Source organism: Beta vulgaris, chromosome 8 (genome assembly GCF_026745355.1).
Source record: "Beta vulgaris subsp. vulgaris cultivar EL10 chromosome 8, EL10.2, whole genome shotgun sequence".
NCBI classification, from domain to species: domain Eukaryota; kingdom Viridiplantae; phylum Streptophyta; class Magnoliopsida; order Caryophyllales; family Amaranthaceae; genus Beta; species Beta vulgaris.
The window spans coordinates 51,386,112-51,409,004 of record NC_079209.1 but is presented as its reverse complement, the minus strand read 5'-3'; the positions used below and the strand labels follow the sequence as shown (position 1 = coordinate 51,409,004).

Below are 22,893 nucleotides of genomic sequence, written 5' to 3'. Positions count from 1 at the left end.
TTTCCGTTTAAAGGTGTTTCCAAAAGATCTTCCCACTTTTGCTTTATTCCTTATTTGGCAAAACAAATTTCCCTATTTACCCTCTCATGTCACTATCATATGGTCCACCATTACATTATTAATTCAATTTTACTCACTTTCTCTCTCCTACTTTAACCCCTTTTTATTTGTTTATTTATCTTAACCCCTTTCTCTCTCCTACTTTACTCACACCATGCCCCACACAACTTGATTTTCCTTGGGTATTTGTAGGAACAGTAAGTGGGAAGATCTTTAGGAAACGGAGGGAGTATTAGTTTGTTTATTATAGCTTTACTCATTGTTATTACTATTATTATTAGGAGTATTCACATCTGGCACTTTGATTGTCTTTGGTGATTTATATTTTAGGAAAAACATAGTCATATGAGATCTTGTTAGATTCGTCTTGATGTATATTATTTTAATATCAATTTTTTTTTAATTTTTACTTATTGATAATTAGAGATATTAATGTTTGAAATAATACGTTGGCAAATGTGAAAATATGAAATGTGCAACTATTTCTAAACAGAGGAAGTATGTACATTAAGAAAAATATAATTCTATATCGATCTTAAATAACAATTAATAATTAACTGAAAAACCGCACCGAAAAAACGGTTAATTGCTTTGGCGGTAACTGACGTAAACGGTTACGTTTACAAATTGCAGAAAGAGCGAACCAGAACTTCCGATTGCCAAACGACATATTGTTTCGGGACAATATTTAACCTCCCATGAGGCCATGAACACCCTAACGACAGAGTACCTACCCTCTCCAATCCTCCATTAACTATTCACTATTCACTATTCACGTGGTCAATGTTAAAGTCTTAAAGACCGTATGTGGTAGTTGATATATATGAAAATTATTATCATGGAAGATTTTGTTGAATATGTGACAATGCACATTTCTGTAATTTTATTTTTTTTCAATAATTTTGACTATTGTATAATAAAAGATATTCTCTTTGTTTTTTTTTTCTTATTCCTACTTTAATTGTGCGCATTTGTTAATATACTTTTTGACCTTAAATATATTCATTACATATTAGTAAAAATTATAATAATTGAATATTATTAAAGTACTAAGTAAAATGAATCAAAGAAAACCCGACATGAATATTATTTATCTTGTAAATTGACAAAAACTTTAGAAGATTCTAAGAACAAAACATTACGAAGGGGTATTAATGGTCAAATGAGTGCAATGGATACCACGTAAATCACAACTGAGAGGATCTTTAGGAAATATAGGGAGTACAAGCTAAGATAACTATATGACGTGTATGTCTTTAAATTCTTTTTTTTTCCTCCAATTTTCATTGTTACGTATTTTAATTATAAAACATTCTATATACAACAAAACTCAAGTTATTTTTATTTGTATGTGTTACTTGGAATTTTTTCCTTGGATAATGCAAAAGTGGGTTTTAATTCCCAATGCAAAATATGGCCAAAAAATTAAAAATTTCCTGCGTACCGTCCACGTAGGACGGCACGCGAGATATTTTTTTTCGTCCAACTTAAGTAAAACCGCTACTTGAAGTAGCGGTTTACAAGTGTCAAGAATTTTTTTTTTTTCAACTTAAGTAAAACCGCTACTTGAAATAGCGGTTTACAAAAAAAAAAAAAATTGTTGTTGTTGTTGTTATTGTGTAAACCGCTACTTCAAGTAGCGGTTCATTAATCAAGTTGTGCTTGCAACATTTTTCCCAGGTAAACCGCTACTTGAGATAGCGGTTTATATTTATAAACCGCTACTCACAGTAGCAGTTTATTTTAAAATAAACCCCTACTTTGAGTAGCGGTTTTCGTGGGATAAAAAAAAAAAACAGTTTCTCGTGTGCCGTCTTATGTGGACGGTACGTAGGGAATTTTTATTTTTTTGAGCATATTTTGGGAATTAAAACCCACTTTTGTATTATCCAAGAAAAAAATTCGTGTTATTTGTATCAGATTAGTGATTAACATTAGGGGTGAGCAGAAATTCCGGGTTCCCAGACCCAGACCCGGATCCGGACCCAGTATGGACCCGTCGGGTCCGGACCTGGTCCCGGTCCAACTGGGTCCGGGTCTGGGTCCAAAAAATTGGACCCAGTTGCATCCGGTTCCAATTCTGGGTAGAATTTTTTCGGACCCAGTACCTGGTGGGTACCCAGTTTGACCGGTTCCAGCTCTAGGTACCCGATTGGAGCGTGTCTAGGTCCGGTTACTCGGTATTTAGAATTGTTTTTTTTCATATACTCATATAGAATTGGTAATAGGATAATAGTTGTTAAGTAAAAAGTTAGTACTTAGTGGGCCTTTAGGCCCATTTAATTTTTTGAAAAATTTTTATAGCTCAATTGGCCCATCTTAGTATGTTGTTAAACTTACAACTGGGTACCCGGTTCTGGACCTGGTACCCACCGGGTCCGGGTTTTGGTCCAAAAATTTAGGATCCGATTTGACCAATTCCAATTCCAATTCTAGATTTTTAATATCCACTGGATCCGGATCTGGGTCCGGGTCTATAAAATTTTATTAAGTACCCGGTTTTGCTCACCCCTACTCTGTATGATCTCCTGAATTTGGCATATGGTTGTGGGCATGTGGCACTATGAAATAAATTCCTTTGAAGCCAAATGGTCGGTTGCTGACAAAATTTTGCTTACCGAGGTTCTTAAATTTCACTTATTTAGATTCCATCCTTCGGGTTTTTCATAGATGTTTAAATATTACATGAAATTTCTAAAATATTTGAATATACTCCATATATAATAATAATAATAATAATAATAATAATAATAATAATAATAATAATAATGATAATAATAATAATAATGATAATAATAATAATACTCCCTCCGTCCCATAATATAGTGCTCACTTCTCATTTTTCACAAGAATTAAGGAAAATGGGAGGAGTTTTAGGATTTCACAAAAACATATATTTAAGTAAATGTTTTTGGGTACTTTTGTCTTGGAACTAGTTTTTTTTTCTTTTTCCTTTAGAATAAAATGAAAGAGCAATAAATGTTCCTTGGAATGATGTAATTATGTAAAACAATAAATAGGGACACATATTTTAAAATAAAGGTAAGGGTATTTTGGAAAGTTTTATGTATAAATGAAGGATAATTTAGTCCGAACAAATTGATAAAAAGGAAAATAAGCACAACATTTTGGGACACTCGAAAAGAAATGCAAGCACTATATTATGGGATGGAGGGAGTAATAATGTAATTAGTATTGTTATTATTGTTGTTGTTTGTTTTTTTGGTAGAGATAGTACATATAACGAAATAGGGGGGGGATTAGACAACAGGGGGTTTATATCTCTATAATATAAGGAAAGGGGGGAGCTATGGTGTCCTCTTTTGAACTGATTATTTTGCCCCCCTCCCCTTTCTAAATTACAAAAGGAATCTCATAATTAAAATCAAGACTCAAAAAAAACTACGGAAAATTAATTTACAACACTCACTCACAAATCACTTAAAAGAAGAAACTTTACAAATCACTCATACAATTAAGAAAATCATGTTGCAAATCATTCAAATAATCAAAAAACTTTATTAAAACTTAAAATTAACATACAAAGTAAAACTAATAATCTAGAACATCAATACATAAAAAAACATTTACTACAAAAATTTACTTACAAATCACTGTTCTCAAGAACCATTCACAACTACTCACAAAAGTTACCTATAAACACAAATTTCATAAAAACATAAGATTTTGACGGTGATATCACACATTCATCCATCGGCATAATTTGCGAGCTTCCAAATTATTTCACATTAGTTGAAATAAACAATATGAAATTAGTTGACTGTTATGTAGTTAAAAAAATGGAGATGACAACAATAAGTTCAAAAGGACTTTTATACAATCAGACTTAATTTTAATTCATTTTCATATAAAACAAATTTAGTTTTTTCTTAAAAAAATGCCAATTTTAAAATTTTTGCCCAAAACTTTTGCAAAAAATCCATGTTCAGAAATAAATTTTGAAAAACAAAACAATATCAAACTTTTTGCAAACAATTTTTCGCAAAAATCCATTTTCAGAAAAAAAAAATTAATTTGTAAAAAGTAACGATTTTTGTTTTTCTAAAAAAGATTCCAATATCAAATTGTGTATGAAAAAATCAAAATTTCATTTCAAATATAATTGCAGCTAAAAGTGTTAAAATTTAGAAAAGGACCAAATTTGAAATGATGAAAAATTTTAAATATCAATGTGTGCAAACAAAATTTAGAAGTTAGACAAGGAAAAAAAAACTGAGGTGTATTTGTAGTGAAATTATAATTTAGAAGTTAGACGAGGAAAAAAAATTATTTACTTTTCATAGTGTTTCCTATATATAATGAAACTCTTACATATATTTGGACCTATCTCTTTCTATTATATTATAGCGATTAATTATCAAGGTAAAAAGGTTTATGTAAAATATCATTCAAGAATTAAAGTACAACATATCTCTATTATATAAGGAAAAGGAGAGCTATGGTGTCCCCGAATGAAGAGACTATTTTATCTGTTCAGAAATAAATTTCGAAAAACAAAACAATATCAAACTTTTTGCAAAAATCCATTTTCAGAAAAAAAAACTAAATTAATTTGCAAAAAGTAACGATTTTTGTTTTTCTAAAAAAAAATTCCAATATCAAATTGTGTATGAAAAAAATCAAAATTTCATTTCAAATATAATTGAAGCTAAAAGTGTTAAAATTTAGAAAAGGACCAAATTTGAAATGATGGAAATTTTTAAATATCAAGTGTGCCAACAAAATTTAGAAGTTAGACAAGGAAAAAAAACGAGGTGTATTTGTAGTGAAATTATAATTTAGAAGTTAGACGAGGAAAAAAATTTATTTACTTTTTCATAGTGTTTCCTATATATAATGAAATCTTACATATATTTGGACCTATCTCTTTCTATTATATTATAGCGATTAATTATCAAGGTAAAAAGGTTTATGTAAAATATCATTCAAGAATTAAAGTACAACATATCTCTATTATATAAGGGAAGGGGGGACTATGGTGTCCCCGAATGAAGAGACTATTTTATCCCTTTTCCTTTCTAAATTACAAATCCACTTACAAACCAAAGGGAATTCAAATAAAAATATTGGAAATAAAATTATAACAATCACTCACAAGTCAACTAAAATCATAGAATTGTATAATTTACAATATACAAATCACTCAAATGATGAAACTAACAAAAACCAAAAGATTAACTTACAAACTACAACCAATACACTACAACGTTAATACATACTCACAAAAATTTGACTTGAAATCCAAGTGTCCACTTTCTTCATAATATATGAATTATGAAGTAGTGTACTTAATTCTAAAATCAACTAAAAAATTATAATATTAGAAATCAGAGATAAATTCAATAAAATTTCTATTTTGTTCATAGAATTTTGACCTTGAAAAGTAAAAAAAAAAAAAAAAAAGACTGGTGAGAGATTAAGTGACAAGACTAAACCAATTAAATTTTGTAAATAAAAACAATTATACTTTGTATGTCTAATGTTCAAATTTTGACTTTTACATACGTCGAAAAAAATTGAGTTTCTGTTTTGAAAAAAATCCAAGCACGCATCGCGCGCAAAAAATGCTAGTATTACTTAGAGCAAAACCAATGGTTAGACCAATTTTAGGGGTTGCCAATTATTTTATTACTTTCTCTTTCCTCCACCTCATTTATGCCCAATTTACCCAAAAACCCTTGTTTTTTTTTTTTACTTTCAATGATTAGACTGATTTAAAGGATTATTAAACTCTTTCTCCTACTATTTACCATACCCCAAAAAATCAAAACTAGATTATCTAACCCAATGTACTCTTGCCACATATCCACCTTTATATAACTTTGGCTGACAAGTTTATGGACGGTCCATCCCACTGCCCAGTTTATCTTCTTCTCTCTCCTCTTTATACTCTCTCTCCTATTTTTTATTATTACTTTTTCTCCTCTCTCTCCTCATGAACTCCCAAGAGTTCAACCATTGTATATGCTTTACGATCAGTGAAACTATTTTGTTGGATTGTCTGAGCCTAGGTTGCACATAGACGGGTACGATACGGGTTCAGATACGGATACGGGTTCAGATATAGGGACAAAAAGGTAAGATTTTGAAATTTTAGGAATGGATACGCGTACCCATACATGATACGTATCGTATTGGGCACGAGTACGTGGCCTAGAAGAAGTACCCGTACTACATACTTTGAACCACTAGATTCAAAAAAATCTAAAACAAAGTATCTCCTTATCTCTCCCTTCTCAATACTAGTCTTCTTTGCACGCGATGCGTGCATGGATAATTTTGGCGATTATCATTAAATTCTATCTAAATGTAATTTTGAAGAATGGAATTTAAAATCATAATTAGTTCTAATTAAATATCATGTAGTGTAAATACATAATATAAAAATTACTTGATGAAACAGTTATTTTCTAGGTATTTGTATTACTTGTTAATGGATGTTGGTATTATTATTGCATTATAAAGTTTATGTAAAATTAAAATTTTATATCTTTGGTTTTGTAACTGATTTGAATATTGCTTTAGTTATGTTAATTTATTCTTCAATCATAAATTTTTTTTCTTTCATTACACATATTTTTATGAATGTTTATTTTAGCTACTTTGAACTTCTTTTGATATACATATTTTAAATTAGGAAGAGCTATGATTAAGGAAAATCTCAAAATCTTAATTAATAGGTAAGTATTTTTATTGAATGAGGGGTTAAAAAGTCTTTTCAAAGGGGACATTGTAACTCCCTCCTTGACTTATATAATAGAGATAATGCTTTTAAATTTCACACCTCATACTCCCTTCTAATTCTACAGACATGTAAACACAAATTTTAAGTATGCAAAAATAGAACGAAAATATGTAAACAAAATAATATTTTATTGATATTTATATTTGGGTTACAATCTTCAAATATTTTGATCATCTAATTCGATCTTCACGTGCACTTGAGCTTGCAAATTACGTATGACTTTTATTCAAGTTTGAATAAGGGTCTTTGGACTTGACATTGTTCAAGGATGTTGATGTAAAATAGAACAACGCATCAGTTTTGTATACTTATTGTTCTTCTTCTACTGAAAGGATTTGATATTGATTTGTTGTTGCTCACAAACAAATATAATCTTTTTGAATAATGATATTCGAGTTTGATCTCGGCCAAGGTTGATCTCTATTATATAAGCTGGGGGGGAGCAATAGTGTCTCCTTATAAGAATTCACTTAATTGCCCTCCACAACATAAATATTACATTCCAAATTTTCAAATACAACCTCTAGCAGTTAATCAAAACCAATTTCGTGCATAAACTTGCTAAAAAAATCAATCAAATCTCTATTAAATCCAATCAACTCATATAATACTCAATCGCATAAACTTGCCAATAAAAATTCAACCAAGTCTGTATTAAATCCAATCAACTCATATAATGCACAATAACATAAACTTGCCAATAAAAAAGATTCAATCAAATAAAAAGATTCATAATCAAGAATTTGCCGCACATTAATACCACATACAATAACAAAAAAAAAAAAAAAATACACGACATTCTCATTAGAGAGACACACTTAAATTCAAACTCAAATAAATTTTTCCATAACACAAGCTCAATAAAAACACAAACTTTAAACCCGAAAAAAAAAATTAAGTTCTCTTCATAGATTGGAGCTTCACAACATTTTTAAATACGACATTCTCAAATTTGCGGATACTTTACTGTTAATCAGGCACACAATTTGTTATTGAAAATAAAAGTATGTGTAATATTCTATGTTCGGTAAATCTTAAGAATATGTAATATGTTCAAGTAAATTTAAACTCAAATAACAAGAAATGTTACAAATATGTGCTGTGTTAGAATTTTTTATTATAGTTTATTTAAATTTTCATTCAAATATAGTTGAAATTCAAATTAAAATTACATCAGAAATTATTGGGGAAAAAAATCAAATTTCGTCAAAATATATCTTCAAATTTGTACCCAGATATTAAAAAAATTGAGACAAAAATACTTCCACACAAATTATTTTTGTGCCCAAATATTAAAAAAGAATTTGAGAAAAAAAAAACTTCAACACATGTTAAAATCAAAAAATTGTGCCCATAATCGAATTTCATCCCATCAACTCGATATTCAAAAATTCCTTATTGACGATATGAATAACATCTTCATAACTGCCAAAGCTAGCTCAAATGATGACGAAATCATAATTGAAGGTCTCGGGAGAGTGAACTCGGGCGACTCGGGAGTTGAACTCGGCGAGAACTCACTGAGAAACTCAATGTTTCCCTTCGAAGTCTGATCCACAAAAGCAGAGATTGAGAGGTTTAGCCAAGAATGAGGAGAAATCGAGTGTGTGGTTTGATTTGGGGGAAATTAAGGAAAATGATAAAAAGGAGAGAAAGATTAAAGTGATGACTGCATTGTTTTAATTAAATAGAAAGGGAAAAAGAATTGCGTGAATCGAGAGATAGGTTTGGGAATTGGGAGAGTAGCTAAGAACTGAAGAGAGGGAAAAATGACTGCATTATTTTTGTCTCTTTTTGTCATGGTTCATGGGTTTGTTTAGAGCTTTGACAAAAAACATTAGTTAGAGATGCAATTTCATTACTTATATTTATTTATTAATGTGTTTTTAAATACTATCTGTAAGTATTTTAATCTTTCTTATTTACAAAATGGAGGTGCAATTAAATACTCCCTCTGTCCCATAATATAGTGCTCACTTCTCATTTTTCACAAGAATTAAGGAAAATGGAAGGAGTTTTAGGATTTCACAAAAATATATATTTAAATAAATGTTTATTGGTATTTTTGTCTTGGAACTAGTTTTTTCTCCTTTTTCCTTTAAAATTAAATGAAAGAGCAATAAATATTCCTTGGAATGGTGTAAAACAATAAATTGGGGCACATATTTTAAAGAAAGTAGGGGTATTTTGGAAAGCTTTATGTAGAAATGAAGGACAATTTAGTCCAAACAAATTGATAAAAGAGAAATAGGCACAACATTTTGGGACCCAAAGAGGAATGCAAGCACTATATTATGGGACGGATGGAGTATAAACTTTCGTTTTTTGGTTTGTTTTACTACTATGTAATAGTTATTCCCTAAATGTCGCCGCACGCATAACATGCATAAAAAAGCTAGTTTTCTATATTGGAACGATACATTTTCTTGAATGCTTATTGTCCTTCTTCAATATAGACCAAATTCGAAGATAGGCCCACATTAATTAATCTTATTCACTCCCTCCCTTTCAAAATACTAGTTACATATGCACGCGATGCGTGCGTAGACGATTTTATGTAGTTATATACAAGTGGACATGTTTTTTTATCTAAATTTTTTTGATAGTGATGTAAATTATTGAGTTTCTTTTGTAGATGTTATTATCTTTTTAATTTACTTTTCAACGACTTTAGAATTTTTTAACAATTATAAATGTTAATAAACCATATTGTTTAAACTTTGTAAATATGAAATATTATTTTATCACGATATGTTTGCTAACTATTTTTGGTTGAAGATTCTAATTGATTTTGTGAATTGATTGTGTCATTCTAGTCGTCAAGTCATTAATGGTATTGCATATTCCATTCATATGGCAAGTTAAATTATTAAAGGGTATTTTAGTCACTTCAAAAGAGGACACCACACCTCCTCCCTTGGCTTATATAATAGAGATAAGGCACGCACGATGTTCGAGGTCGAACTTTGATCGTTAATTACTCTCAATTTATGTTAATAGAAAATTTTAAAAAATAATGTTAATATAGTACTTTTCAAGATGAATTCAACGATATAATTTTTATAATTTGTATTTATCGTATTTGAGAGATATTTGTGGTCAAAGCAAATTTTCGTAAAGCGTGGTGTTTTATATTTTGAAATAAAGAGAGTACCATTTTTATAAAAGTTAACATTTGACTTGAAGGGACGAAAATAATAACATAATATTTAATAATATTTTCATGCCCTACAATACCTAAAGCAAATGAGTAACATAGAGGAATAATCAGTTAATCACATCTTACCCGGATTAGAATACTGATCAAAATGCCAAGAAAAAAACAAGCCTTCTTCACGGGTTTCCTATTGCACCTGAATACCACTATACCAGTAGGCGCTCAGCTAACTTCACCCCCAGTTTTGCATCTCTATAATGCATTGCTATTGCCTATTACCATCATACACTCCCTCTACCATTTAGCATGGGTTCATCTACACCAAGTACTATTTGCAATGTCAATGATTCCATATTCTACCTTTTGTCCTTACTATCTCAACACACTAAATGACACCAATTAATGCACAACTTGCACAACTTTTAAAGAAAAAAATAGTTGCATAACTTTTTGTGACTTCCATTTATCCATATATAGTTTCAAAAGATGCTCATTATTACTTGAAATTTACACCAAATCTATATATCTACTAAATTTGATGCAAAACTTTACCTTTCCAAAGCCATAATTAACTTATAACCAATCCTATAAGTTATATATATTTCTCCCAACATTATTCCACTTCTAACTTCATCTTCTTCTATAATGGCTTTCTCCCTCTCAAAACCTCATATTTTTCTTCTAATTTTGTTTATAACCTTAATTAGTTTCATGTCATTTGCTAACTCTTTGAATGATCAGATTATATCTCCTAAATCAGAATTATCATCTTTGTGTAAAACCTCACCATACCCAGATGTTTGTTTCAATACCCTAAAACTTACACTTTCCTTAAACCTACCTTTAAACCTCCTTAATTTCCTCCTTCAATCACTTCAAAATGCACTAATTGAAGTTAACAAACTATCACAAATATTTGCTACTACAACACATTATAATCTCATAGAAACACAAAGAGGAGCACTCCAAGATTGTAAGGAACTTCACCAAATCTCACTACTTTCCCTTAGAAAATCAGTCTCTAAGGTCAAGTCATCAAACTTAACTGATGCTAGAATTTTCCTTAGCGCAGCCCTTACTAACAAGGAAACTTGCCTAGAAGGTCTTGCATCGGCTTCCGGCCCTCGAAAGCCACTCCTATTAAGCTCCATTATTAACACTTATAAGCATGTAAGTAACTCATTGTCTATACTAGCCAACCCGTCTCAAGGGGTCCCACCAATGGCCGCGACACTGGTGGGACCCCATAAATCGTTGAATCGTAAGATCGTAGATGATTATGATGATGGTGGCGAGTATGATGGATATGATCCAAGTGTGAGGATCATAGTTGCAGCTGATGGAAGTGGGAATTTTACAAGTGTACAAGAAGCTGTGAATTTTGCACCAAATAATAGTGAGTATAGGACTTTTATATATGTAAAACAGGGGATTTATGAGGAAAATGTGGAGATTCCAAGTAATAAGGCTAACATTGTTTTACTTGGTGATGGAAGTGATGTTACTGTGATTACTGGTAAAAGGAGTGTGGCTGATGGTTGGACTACTTTCAGATCAGCTACTGTTGGTAATTTTCTCTTATTTTAACCTCTTTTTTTTTTTTTTAAGTTTCTTCAATTATTTTAGCATGGAATATTAGAATGGAGCTTGCTTAATTAATATCCCACATGGCCACATGCAAATAGTTCATATATTGGTGGCCTTCTTTTCTTAATTTTGGAGAAATGGACTTACGTTTTGGGTATTTCCCCAAAAAAATTGGGTCCGATTGAGATTTTGTTTTCACAAAATTGCCAAAATCGACACCAAGATATGCAAATTGCGCATATATCAGGGAAAAAGGTGGTAGCTCAGTGGAGTATCACCTCGAATTTCAAGACATTGTTCAGGGTTCGAATCCTCATCCTAGGTTAATAACCTAGTAGGAGTTAGTTTTCGTACTAATTATTTTTCCTAATAAAAATTAAATATTGTGCATATATAAGATATAAATTTATAGTTTCTCCTAGTACCATCTACCCCTACACAGCCAAATAAATGGGTAATTTTGATAAAAATATGTTGATTTGATTAGGAGATGGCAATGTAATATTCTACTTGAATGAGCTAAGTATGTGGAAGCTACACCTTTTTAATAGTGGAAAAAAGATCTATTAATAATAGTGGGTCTTTAAAGTGTATATTGGGAAGGATGAAAAAACAAAATTTAAAGAGTTTTATGAGACGGGGACCTCAGTCCTCATACATATCACATATCCATCAACTTCCATGCTTCCAAGGGAACTACTACTAGCTACAAATTTTATTACCATCTGCAAGGAAAAAAAAAAAAAACTTTAATATAATAGTTTGACTTTCATGAAAATAGCACTAGGCATTTGCGAGCAATGATCATTTGTCGTATTGCCATAAACGTTTAAGCTTTTGTTAAACTGGTTCACCTCTTCGACAAAAATTGATGTCAACTAGCTTAGTTGGTTAAAGTGTTGGAAGGTGGGGATCAAACTTGGAATCGAATCTTCTCTACATCTTTCGTCCTTGTGGCGCTCAAATAAAAAAAAGAAAACAAAAATTTTTGCCACTAAAAAACATTGTATTATGAAAATAAAAGTTGTTACAAGACCAGTCTCATACTTGTATAATTTCATTGAATTTGTAAAATAGCTAGTTAAAATTATAAATTGTTGTAATGTTGTCTCACATTATAGTTATTCTCCTATATAATACCATCCTAACAAGCATAGTCACACAATGCAGCGGTATCCGGAGAAGGATTCTTAGCACGGGACATAACATTCGAGAACACAGCAGGTCCAGAAAATCACCAAGCAGTCGCGCTTAGAATAAATGCAGACTTATCAGCCGTCTACAGATGCACCATATTAGGATACCAAGACACGCTCTATGTCCACTCCTTTCGACAATTCTACCGGGAGTGTGACATTTATGGTACCGTAGACTACATATTTGGCAATGCCGCAGTTGTCTTCCAAGGATGTAGCATAGTTTCGCGGATGCCACTCCCTGGGCAATACACGGTTATCACTGCTCAATCTCGTGTCATGCCCGAGGAAAATACAGGCATAGTGATCCAAAATTGCACTGTTTTGGCCACGGAAGATTTATATGGAAATAAGACTAAAGTTAAGAGTTACCTAGGGAGGCCATGGAGGCAATACTCTAGGACAGTGTACATCGAATCGTACATCGATGATCATGTTGATCCAAAAGGGTGGATAAAATGGTCAAATGATGATAATGAAGGGTTGTTGGATAGTTTGTATTATGGAGAATTTGATAATAGAGGGTCGGGTGCTTTGACGGATGGTAGAGTTAATTGGGGTGGATATCATGTTATGGATTATTATGATGCAATTAATTTTACAGTTTCTCAGTTTATTGTAGGGGCAGAATGGTTAGATTCTACTTCATTTCCTTATGATGAAGGGATTTGATGATTTAGGTAAATTGTAATTTGTAAGTGTTTGTGTTTACTGGCGAGTAGGGAAAAAACTTTATCTACTCAGTGGGTCAACAGCCCACTATTAATAGAAATAAATAAATAATGAAATCCAACTCATCACTTCTAATAGTTTTTTAATACTCTATTTCTAGTGGGTTAACTACCCACCGGGTAGATGTAGCATTGCCCAGTGAGTAGTGGCCTATTGGGTATGATTTGGATGTACAATGCTTGGTGATCGAAATGTCTATACAAATGGTGAAAGGCAGAGTTGCGTGATAAATTTTAGTAATGTACCTCATCTCCTATTCGGAAATAAGTGAAACACTTCTTGTAAAAAGTTCTCACATAAAATAGAGAAGTATTTCGCTTATTTTAGAACAGAGGAAGTATATTATTTACCGTTTATGATACTATGACAAAGACCATCCATGGTACAATGACAAATCATTTCCTATAACTTATGTCATAGTAAAATTTGATATAAAAGAACAAGTTGCTTTTAAAGAAGCCATATAATTGAGTACATGAACTATAGAGGGTGAGCTTCAAGAGAATGAGTTGAAGTTCTTCTAAGGAATAAATTATAATTTCTTATTTATTATCGATTTCTTATAGTTAGTAATAAATAAACCTTGCATCAGAGGTGCATGTTTTGGCCAGGTATTAGCATTTTTGTAAAACCAATTAGTTCTTGTCCCGGACGATACATCCCGAATTACTTACCAACGTGCATTAATTTGAAATCTTCAAAAATAGAAATAGTATCTTGTGTTTAAATGATTTTTTTCCCTCACAAAGACCAACATGAATATTGTAGCGTAGTTGGTCAGTGCATTAGTATATCAAATGAGAGGTCATGAATTCGAGTCTTGAAACACACATTTTTATTACTTAATGTTTCATCTGATTGTGTGAGGGAGGGGAGAGTACATGTGGCAGCATGCCATTTATTTGTCTTGGATTTTAGATATATATATATACTTCCTCATTTTTTTTTTATATGTTACACTTTCCTTAAACGGAATGGTGCAAAATACATGTTACACTTTCCTTAAACGGAATGGTGCAAAATACATGTTACACTTTTTTTCTTTCCCAAATTGGTAAGTTTTGACCTGTTAAACTACCAACTTACCCTTACTTATAACAATTAACCAAAATTAAACCTACATAATTTAACCTAATTTAACCCAAATTAACAATTAACCACCACCCCTCTTCCACCCACCCAGCAGCCCAACCCCTTCCCCACCACCGCAACAGCCCCCCTCCCCACCATCGCACCCTACCCAACCCGCTGAAACACCACCCCACCCGTCGAAAACCCCACCCATCCGCTGTAAACCCCACACAGCCCCCCAAAACCTCACTCCACCCGCCAAAAAACCCCACCTAGCCCTCGAAAACCCCACCTGTCGAAAACCCCATATACCCCTTGAAAACCCCACCCGCCGAAAACCCCACCCCACCCCTCGAAAACCCCACCCCACCCGCTGAAAACCCCACCCTAGCTCTCGAAAGGGTCTGTTGGTTGCGCGACTACAAGGGAAGGAGAAGGGGAGGGGGTTACGCGTTCAACAGGGGAAAGGGAGGAGGAGGGTGTCGATGGTCGATTTGGTGGTGTGTTGTGTCGGATAGTTGGTGTTAATTGGTTGTGGTGGTCCCAGCGGTGGCTCATTAGTGATACATTTGGTGGCGGTGGCTCACTGGTACTCCCCACTCTTTAATCCCCCACCCTTCCTTTTACTTAATCCCAAATTAAATGTTTACCTAGGTAATCACAATTTTCAAAAGTGTAACATGTAAAAAAACGGAGCAAGTATATAGATTTGTAATACATAGACTTATGCATGCAGGAGCCTGGGTCTAGTCAACCTATCTTGAATACTAAAAGCTGGCATGATCATTCACAAACCAAAATAGGTAATAAGAGGCAAAATAGGGATACATTTCCTATATGCGCTAGTTTGAGACCGGATTCGGTACGTGATAATTTCTCGTATATCTCCTGCCAAATGACCGTATTTTACTTCCTCCATCTTTTGTTTTACTTATTATATTTTTTTCTCAATAGATATTTATTTTTACTTGCTATATTTTCTTATTTGATAATCATGACTCATTAAAAAGAATCAATATTTCCTCTTATATTTGTCATCCGCCTACATTTAACTCTCAAATATTATTTGTCGTTTTCTAATAAAGTTATTTATTGTGTCAATTACACCTTTTTTTCTCTCCTAAATACTTATGCGCACAACAATAACAAATAATTTTGCAATAGTATTATACTACTATGCTACTTTCCAATAGTCATGGATAATATTTTTTTGCTAAATTAGTTTGACTTCTTTGTAAGACAAGAGGATCACTTGGTCTCCCTAACTACTAGGGGTTTGAAAATCTCACCTATGCAAAGTGAAGAGGATCAGTGGACAAAATATCCGCGGGAAAATCGGTTAGAAGGATGCCCTGCATCATCCATTTCCCTCCCAAATGTTTAACTAACTTTTAATTTGAAACAAAATATTCCCAATAATAACTAACTAATTCTTCTCCCATTTTTTTTGTATAACACACCTAAAACTTCTCCAATCCAGATCTCTAGCTATTTTTCTCTCCTTCAAGAGAAATTAGAGAATGAAATAATCATAAAAGTAAGGAAAACAAAACACTAAAAATAAGCCTATTTTTCTTAAAAGAATTGAACAAAAATAATGAGTACAGGTTGGGAGGAGGAAATAGAGAGAGGCAAAAACTATTCCTGCCTTAGCTAGGGGAAGGCTAGCTAAAACAACGGCAGAAGGCCTCTCTCTTTCTCGAACTCCTCCTCCGCCTCCCACCATTTTTGTTTCTCTTATTCTAATACAAACATGGCCTTTGAGGAGTTTGGCCAACTATCAAAACGTAGGAGGGAAGAACGCGCACAGAAATACAAGAAGAAGATATTAATCGCGGTCTTATGTACTCTCTTGTTCCTCCTTTGTATAGCTGGTGGTGTTTTCGCCTTCTTTCATTTTACAAGCAAGAAAAACAGTGCTTCTTCCAAATATGTTGGTGCCTCTTCTTCGCCACCTCAAGGAGAGCAAACAAAAACTTCTAGTAAGATTATAGAATTGTTATGTGATCCTACAGATTATAAGAAGAAATGTGCTGATACCTTGGTTAAAGTGGTTCATACGGATACCTCTAACCCTTCTATTGCCCCTAGATTGATTGTTAAGGCCGCCATCTCTGCAGCCGCGGATGAGGTTGTTAAGGCTATTAATAAAACAGAGAAATTTAAGTTTGATAAGTCTCATGATAAGGCTGCATATGAAGTTTGCAAGAAGGTTTTTCAGGTTAGAAATTGTTTATTACATGATTCAATCCTCAATTTTGATAATACTATATGTATGATCATTTTTATAAGATAAATTAGTTAGCAAACACCCCCGATGAATTGAAAATTTGTACTACATTCATTATTCATCCAAAGATAACAGGGCACATGATTTGTGTTTAATTCATTATTCATCCAAAAATAGTAAGACATTTTCTTATGTATATATGATGAAGATTGAAATTTGTCTAGGATGAAGGATAGTTAATGTAATCTAGCTAAAGGAAATCTGAAATCAAGTGTGGCATATTATATTATTATGAAAGGAGTATTATTATCATCATCAAGAATTTTAATGTGCATTGAGTTGTATAAATGTGACATAGTGATGGCCATTGGTGCGGGCTGGACCGTGGATTTCACGGCCCAGGACCGGACCATGAAATTCATGGGTTGGACGGGCTGGTCCGCAGGTTGAAAAATCTTGGCCCACACCGATGTGTTACCTGTTTTTACAGTTCGGAAAGTGGTTTTGGTGGTTTGGGTGGGTCTGGTGGGCTGGACCAGGCTGGCGGCCCTGCATGAGAATTTTTTTCAAAATTATTTAATCATTGAAATTATTCATTATTGTTACATAAAATCTTTAAAATGAATTAAAATATATATAATTATTAATATTAAAGAATAATTTCTTTATTCTAAAATATGATTGATTTATAATATATGCAATTTGATTAAAATATATACAATTTGATTAAAATATACACAATTTGGTTCAATATTTACTTGGACTGGGCTGGTCGGTTCATGGGTCGAGCTGGACCAGTTTCGGTTTTTGTAGCGGGCGGTTTTAGTAGCGGGCTTTAGTGGGCTGAGCTCAAGAAATCTAACCCACAACCCACCCACCAATTTCACGGTTCGAGCTGAGCTGGATTGGGCTTTTTACGTGCCCGACCCACATGGCCCACGAGGTGGGCTGGACTGACCCGCACTGTTGGCCATCTCTAATGTCGCATATGTTTGCTGCACAAAACCTGATCACTACACAAATTGTGGATTAACTATAGCTCAAATATGAGATAATTGAATACTAATGCTGCATTATTTACATGATTTAATTACATGAAAGATGTAACTATCACATACACAATAATAATAATACAAATTTTACAAACCATTTTTTGCAAAATTTAATCTAATGAATAACTATCCCCTAACACCGTAACACGTACAGGATTCGGTAGACGAGTTGGCTGAGTCCCTCAATCATGCAGGACAAGAGGCTAAAAACTACCATGACAAGATTAGCGACCTTAAAACATGGTTAAGCGCGGTATACTCCTACCAAGAAACATGTATTGATGCTTTTGATGATGGAGATATGAAGAAAAAAATAAAGGATGCAGTGAATGCTTCTAAAGAGTATGTTAGTAACTCCCTTGCACTTGTTGCACAAATTTCTACTATCCTTGAGAAATTCGCTGCGGCCGAAGAGTCTATAAAGCCTCCTGCTCGTCACCTCCTAGAACATGGTTCATCGCCACCCGTTGATAACCAGGGGTTCCCTGAGTGGGTTGGCCACGAGGAACGGAATCTTGCAGTTAAGGCGACGACTAACTTGGTTGCCAACATCACTGTGGCTAAAGATGGAAGTGGAAATTTTACTACCATCAATGATTGTTTGAAATCCTTGCCTGAGAATCGCACTGAAAGGTAATTGTGGAAAAACAAATCTAGCAAATGTATTCTCTATCAATATACTTTCTATTAGAATTATATTGATAGAATATAGATCTATTCCTGGGGCCTCAACCATCCGCTTAAACTTTTGGTTGAGTTGGTCCTTTGACACATATGTTACAAGTTTTAGCCTGAAATTCGGAAACATGGCTTATGAAAAAATGCTAAAAGTTGTTGCATGTTGTATGTGGTACTTGAGCAGAATATATATCTATATCAAAGGAGGATTTTATGAAGAGTACGTGACAGTAACCAAGAAGATGAAGAACATAACAATGTTTGGAGAAGGATCACAAAAGAGCGTAATCACAGGCAACAAAAATTTTGTAGATGGAGTTCGTACATATGAAACTGCCACTTTTGGTAATAGACTATACTTTTTTCTACCTTGAACTTTTTAGTTTTGTAAGTTATGCACCATTACTGAACAAATTCACTGAAACTTTCTCAAACATTGTTACTTTCAGTTTTCAGTAATCTATTGTCAGTTTTCAAAATTGACATGTTCAGTACAAGTATGACTAATTTTAAGTTTCTAATACTCGACTTTTACATTCATACAACTAAAAGCTGCAAACTGATACTGATGCCGAAATTTCTTTGTTTGCTTATTGTTCAGCTGTGATGGGAGACGGATTTGTTGGCATTGCATTAGGATTCAATAACACAGCAGGACCAGAAAAGCACCAGGCAGTCGCCTTAAGAGTACAAGCAGATCGTTCAATCTTCCTCAACTGTCGAATGGAAGCATATCAAGACACCCTATACGCACAAACACATAGACAGTTCTACCGCAGTTGTTACATCGCAGGTACAATCGACTTCATATTTGGTGACGCATCCGCCATTTTCCAAAACTGCATGATTATAGTCAGGAAACCAATGGAGAATCAGCAGAACATAGTGACGGCCCAAGGGCGAGCCGACAAGCACGAAAACACAGGGATAATACTTCATAACTGTCGTATATATCCTGATAAAGAATTGTTTCCTGTAAAACACAAGTATAAGACATACTTAGGGAGACCTTGGAAGCAATATTCGAGGACGATTGTGATGGAAAGTACAATTGGAGAGTTGATTGCACCTGAAGGATGGATGCCATGGCAAGGAGATTTTGCATTGAAAACTTTGTATTATGCAGAGTATAACAATCATGGACCTGGTTCAGATACTTCAAAGCGTGTTAAATGGGGTGGTTATAAGAAGTCTATTAGTAAACAAGAGGCACAAAATTTTACTGTTACTCCATTTTTGCAGGGTTCTTGGATTCGTGATAGTGATCCTACTGTGCAAGTTCATTATGGGTTGTATAAGTAATTCAAGATTTGATGTATCAATTAAAAGATGTGTAATATTGATTTGTTTTTACAAGGATGGGTTTCATGTTGGGTTTTATTTTATTGAAAGAGTTATAATTTAGAAATACTTTTAGAATGAATGAGTGTTGCTTTTTTCCCCTTTAATGATAGATTTAGTCTAATAATGTACTCCCTCCGTCCCAATTTATTTGCTACATTTTGCCATTTAGGTGTGTCCCAATTTATTTGCTACATTTGCAGCTATTTCCATATATAGTACATAGGTCCCACACTTTATTTACAAATTTGCCATCACTCCCTCCTTGGTTTTTGTAAATATTTCCATATATAGTACATAGGTCCCACAATTTACCTATTTGCTTTTTTGTTAATTCTTGTTATGGCAATGGTCCCCACTCCCTCCTTGGTCTTTGTGATAAAGCAAATGTAGCAAATAATTTGGGACGGAGGGAGTATATGACATGCTTTTGTGCGATTGTTTTTTTTTTTGTTGTTGTTGCAGAATAGGGGCTAAGTCTAGGGATTGTAGTGAGATGGGTCAAGTAGGAGACCCGCCCCATCCTCACGGGAATGGTCTAGGTTTGAGAGGGATAGGAATTTAAATCGCACACACAATGGATGCTATACCCGTCTCACCCCTGCCTCCCCCGTATATTTATTATCAAAATTCTATTTATATACTATTATTATTAATCATTTCATCTTGCAAAATATAAATTTGTGGGAATGACGTGGGTACGAAGCGGGTGCGGGTACCCATGCAGATTCTGAGATGGGAATGAGTTTAAATACGTACCCGGTGTAACAGGCCCAAGGGCTAACCCATACCAAGGCTACTAGCCTTGTAGGAACTACTAGCACATTGGCTGGTAATGCATGCAAAGCATGCTAAGAAAATACCCCAACATAATGCTGGGGGTAAGGATCGAACCCCTGATGTAACACCCCCAAAATCCACGCGCGCCTACAACTGCTGCGTCGCGTCGACCTCGGGGGCGTTACCGCCGCGATGGAACGCAAGGCATAATAAGGGTTAACGATAACTTAAAACATTAACTTGAAAACTAAAATGCAGCGGAATTAAAATATAAATACAACTCGGGAATCATCAATGACCCCTTTCATTCAAACCACAAACCATATATAAGTCTTAGAAAAACCAATAATACTTATTTCAAAATGCTTTAAATGTAAATACCCAAGCCTAGTCCCCGTATGCTCGAGATTATGCAGCAGCACCAGCACACCTAGTCTGCTCCCCATTGTGGCATCAATGGTTCATCGCAGTTCATCAAACACATAATAACACACAATCAGCTATGCTGAGTACGTAATGAACCATTGAATACATGTAAACATAAATGATGCACACATGAACAATCTTAAGCATGATGCTACACTATGTTACATCCTTTATCCTTTAACCTTTAATCTTTAATCTTTAATTGGCGTCGAACGGGCACCGTCATCTTACTAGAATCATACGGGCTACTGAATCCTTAACAGACACTAGGTCTGTTAGATGAAATGCAAATACGGTTTTGTTCCGTCTCACACCCATCACCTTAGTATGCATACCCCCAAGATCGAACGGAACCTTCCGCCTACTTGAGTGTCAAAATATAAGGACACTACTGTCGTCACAGTAGGCCTGCGTAGGAGCGTAGGACAAGTCCCACACTCCCCCCATTGTTCATCACTTGTAGGGAGTCCAACTACAAGATATTGCCATAATTCATTTTAATATTAACCATTCATTTCATAACCACATATAGTCATTTACCTTTTTCTCTTAGTTACAATGCTCAAATCGTATCTCTTGTAACACTCTTGTTACACTATGGATACATAGAATCAATTACCTGTTCTCTTCATTAAAATGCTCAAATCGTATCTCTTGTAACACTCTTGTTACACTATGGATACATAGAATCATTTACCTTTCCTCTTAGTTACAATGCTCGAATCATATCTCTTGTAACAACCTTGTTACACTATGGATAGATTAAAAATGCTCTTGTTTATACTACGATAGAATTACGCATTCCAATGCAACATATCAATTTCAATTACAAATGTCTAACCAGACAATCTCAATCAATCAAACATTCCCTATCATGCTTCTAGGTTCCAATAACATAGATTGCAACCTAATCATGATACTAATACTTGGGATTAAACTGGTACGCATACGTACCTTGTAACGGAGAATTTTCGCTGTCTTAATCGAACGTTCCGCTTATGAAATTGGGACCTAAATCGTTAAATAAAAGCTTTAGTGCTACGTCGTTGGTAACGTTAACAACTACTGTTACACTTTGTGATCAATGAGAGAACCGGATATCCACTCCAAGGCACGGAAACTACGCTTTCCTATTAGTTTAATTTCGCCCCTCTAGGATCACCGGGTTAACACGAAATAACTAATGAGATACAATGGAGAGAACAATCCACTTAGATGATCTTCTAAGTGAATCAAACAAGAACTTGTGTTTTGTGTTTGTGAAGAACACTCAAGAGAAGATTGCAAGTTTTCTCTTAAGCTAAGCAAGAAGTATTTGAGAGAGTATAGAATAGAAAATTCTGATTTTCTTCCAACCCTCACTCATAGGAATCCCAAGGTTTATATAGGAAAATAAACCTTTCATTGACTAGAGTATCTAAAATAACCCCCATTTTAATCACCCATCAAAGGCCTTTAATCAGCTGATTTAAGACCTTAAAGGTCATTAAAATGAGGCCATAACATCACAACGGACATAAAACCGTCAAGGCATCTTTTCGCATTCCAAGGCAGAAGACACGTCGCGACTCGCGAAGAAGCTCGCGAGTCGCGAGGCGCTGGTCGCGACCGCGACGCCTGTCGCGACTCGCGACGGGCCACTGGTCGCGACTCGCGACGGTTGTCGCGACTCGCGGCCAGTCTTCTGTCTCCCTTGGTTTATCAATGCGTTTTGCCACTTGATGCACTCTAGCCTTTTGCATACTAGACCTCCTCCTCTTCTAGTACATACCCTTATGAGTTTCAAACCCATTACCCTATAAATGTTCCAACAATCC

At 34.0% G+C, this 22,893-nt stretch overlaps 2 protein-coding genes across 2 annotated transcripts; both read left to right on the top strand.

The window, feature by feature from the left end:
- Nucleotides 1-10,488: 10,488 nt before the first annotated feature.
- LOC104901698 (probable pectinesterase/pectinesterase inhibitor 12) lies at nt 10,489-13,563 on the top strand. The gene is made up of 2 exons (XM_010689296.4): nt 10,489-11,550; nt 12,741-13,563. Exons 1-2 carry the CDS (start codon nt 10,629-10,631, stop codon nt 13,436-13,438), a joined length of 1,620 nt encoding a protein of 539 aa, XP_010687598.2. The 5' UTR covers nt 10,489-10,628; the 3' UTR covers nt 13,439-13,563.
- A 2,759-nt stretch (nt 13,564-16,322) lies between these two features.
- On the top strand, nt 16,323-19,831 carry LOC104901697 (pectinesterase). The gene is made up of 4 exons (XM_010689295.3): nt 16,323-16,790; nt 18,006-18,484; nt 18,714-18,874; nt 19,131-19,831. The coding sequence occupies exons 1-4, from the start codon at nt 16,323-16,325 to the stop codon at nt 19,829-19,831; spliced, it is 1,809 nt and encodes a 602-aa protein (XP_010687597.2).
- Nucleotides 19,832-22,893: the final 3,062 nt, after the last annotated feature.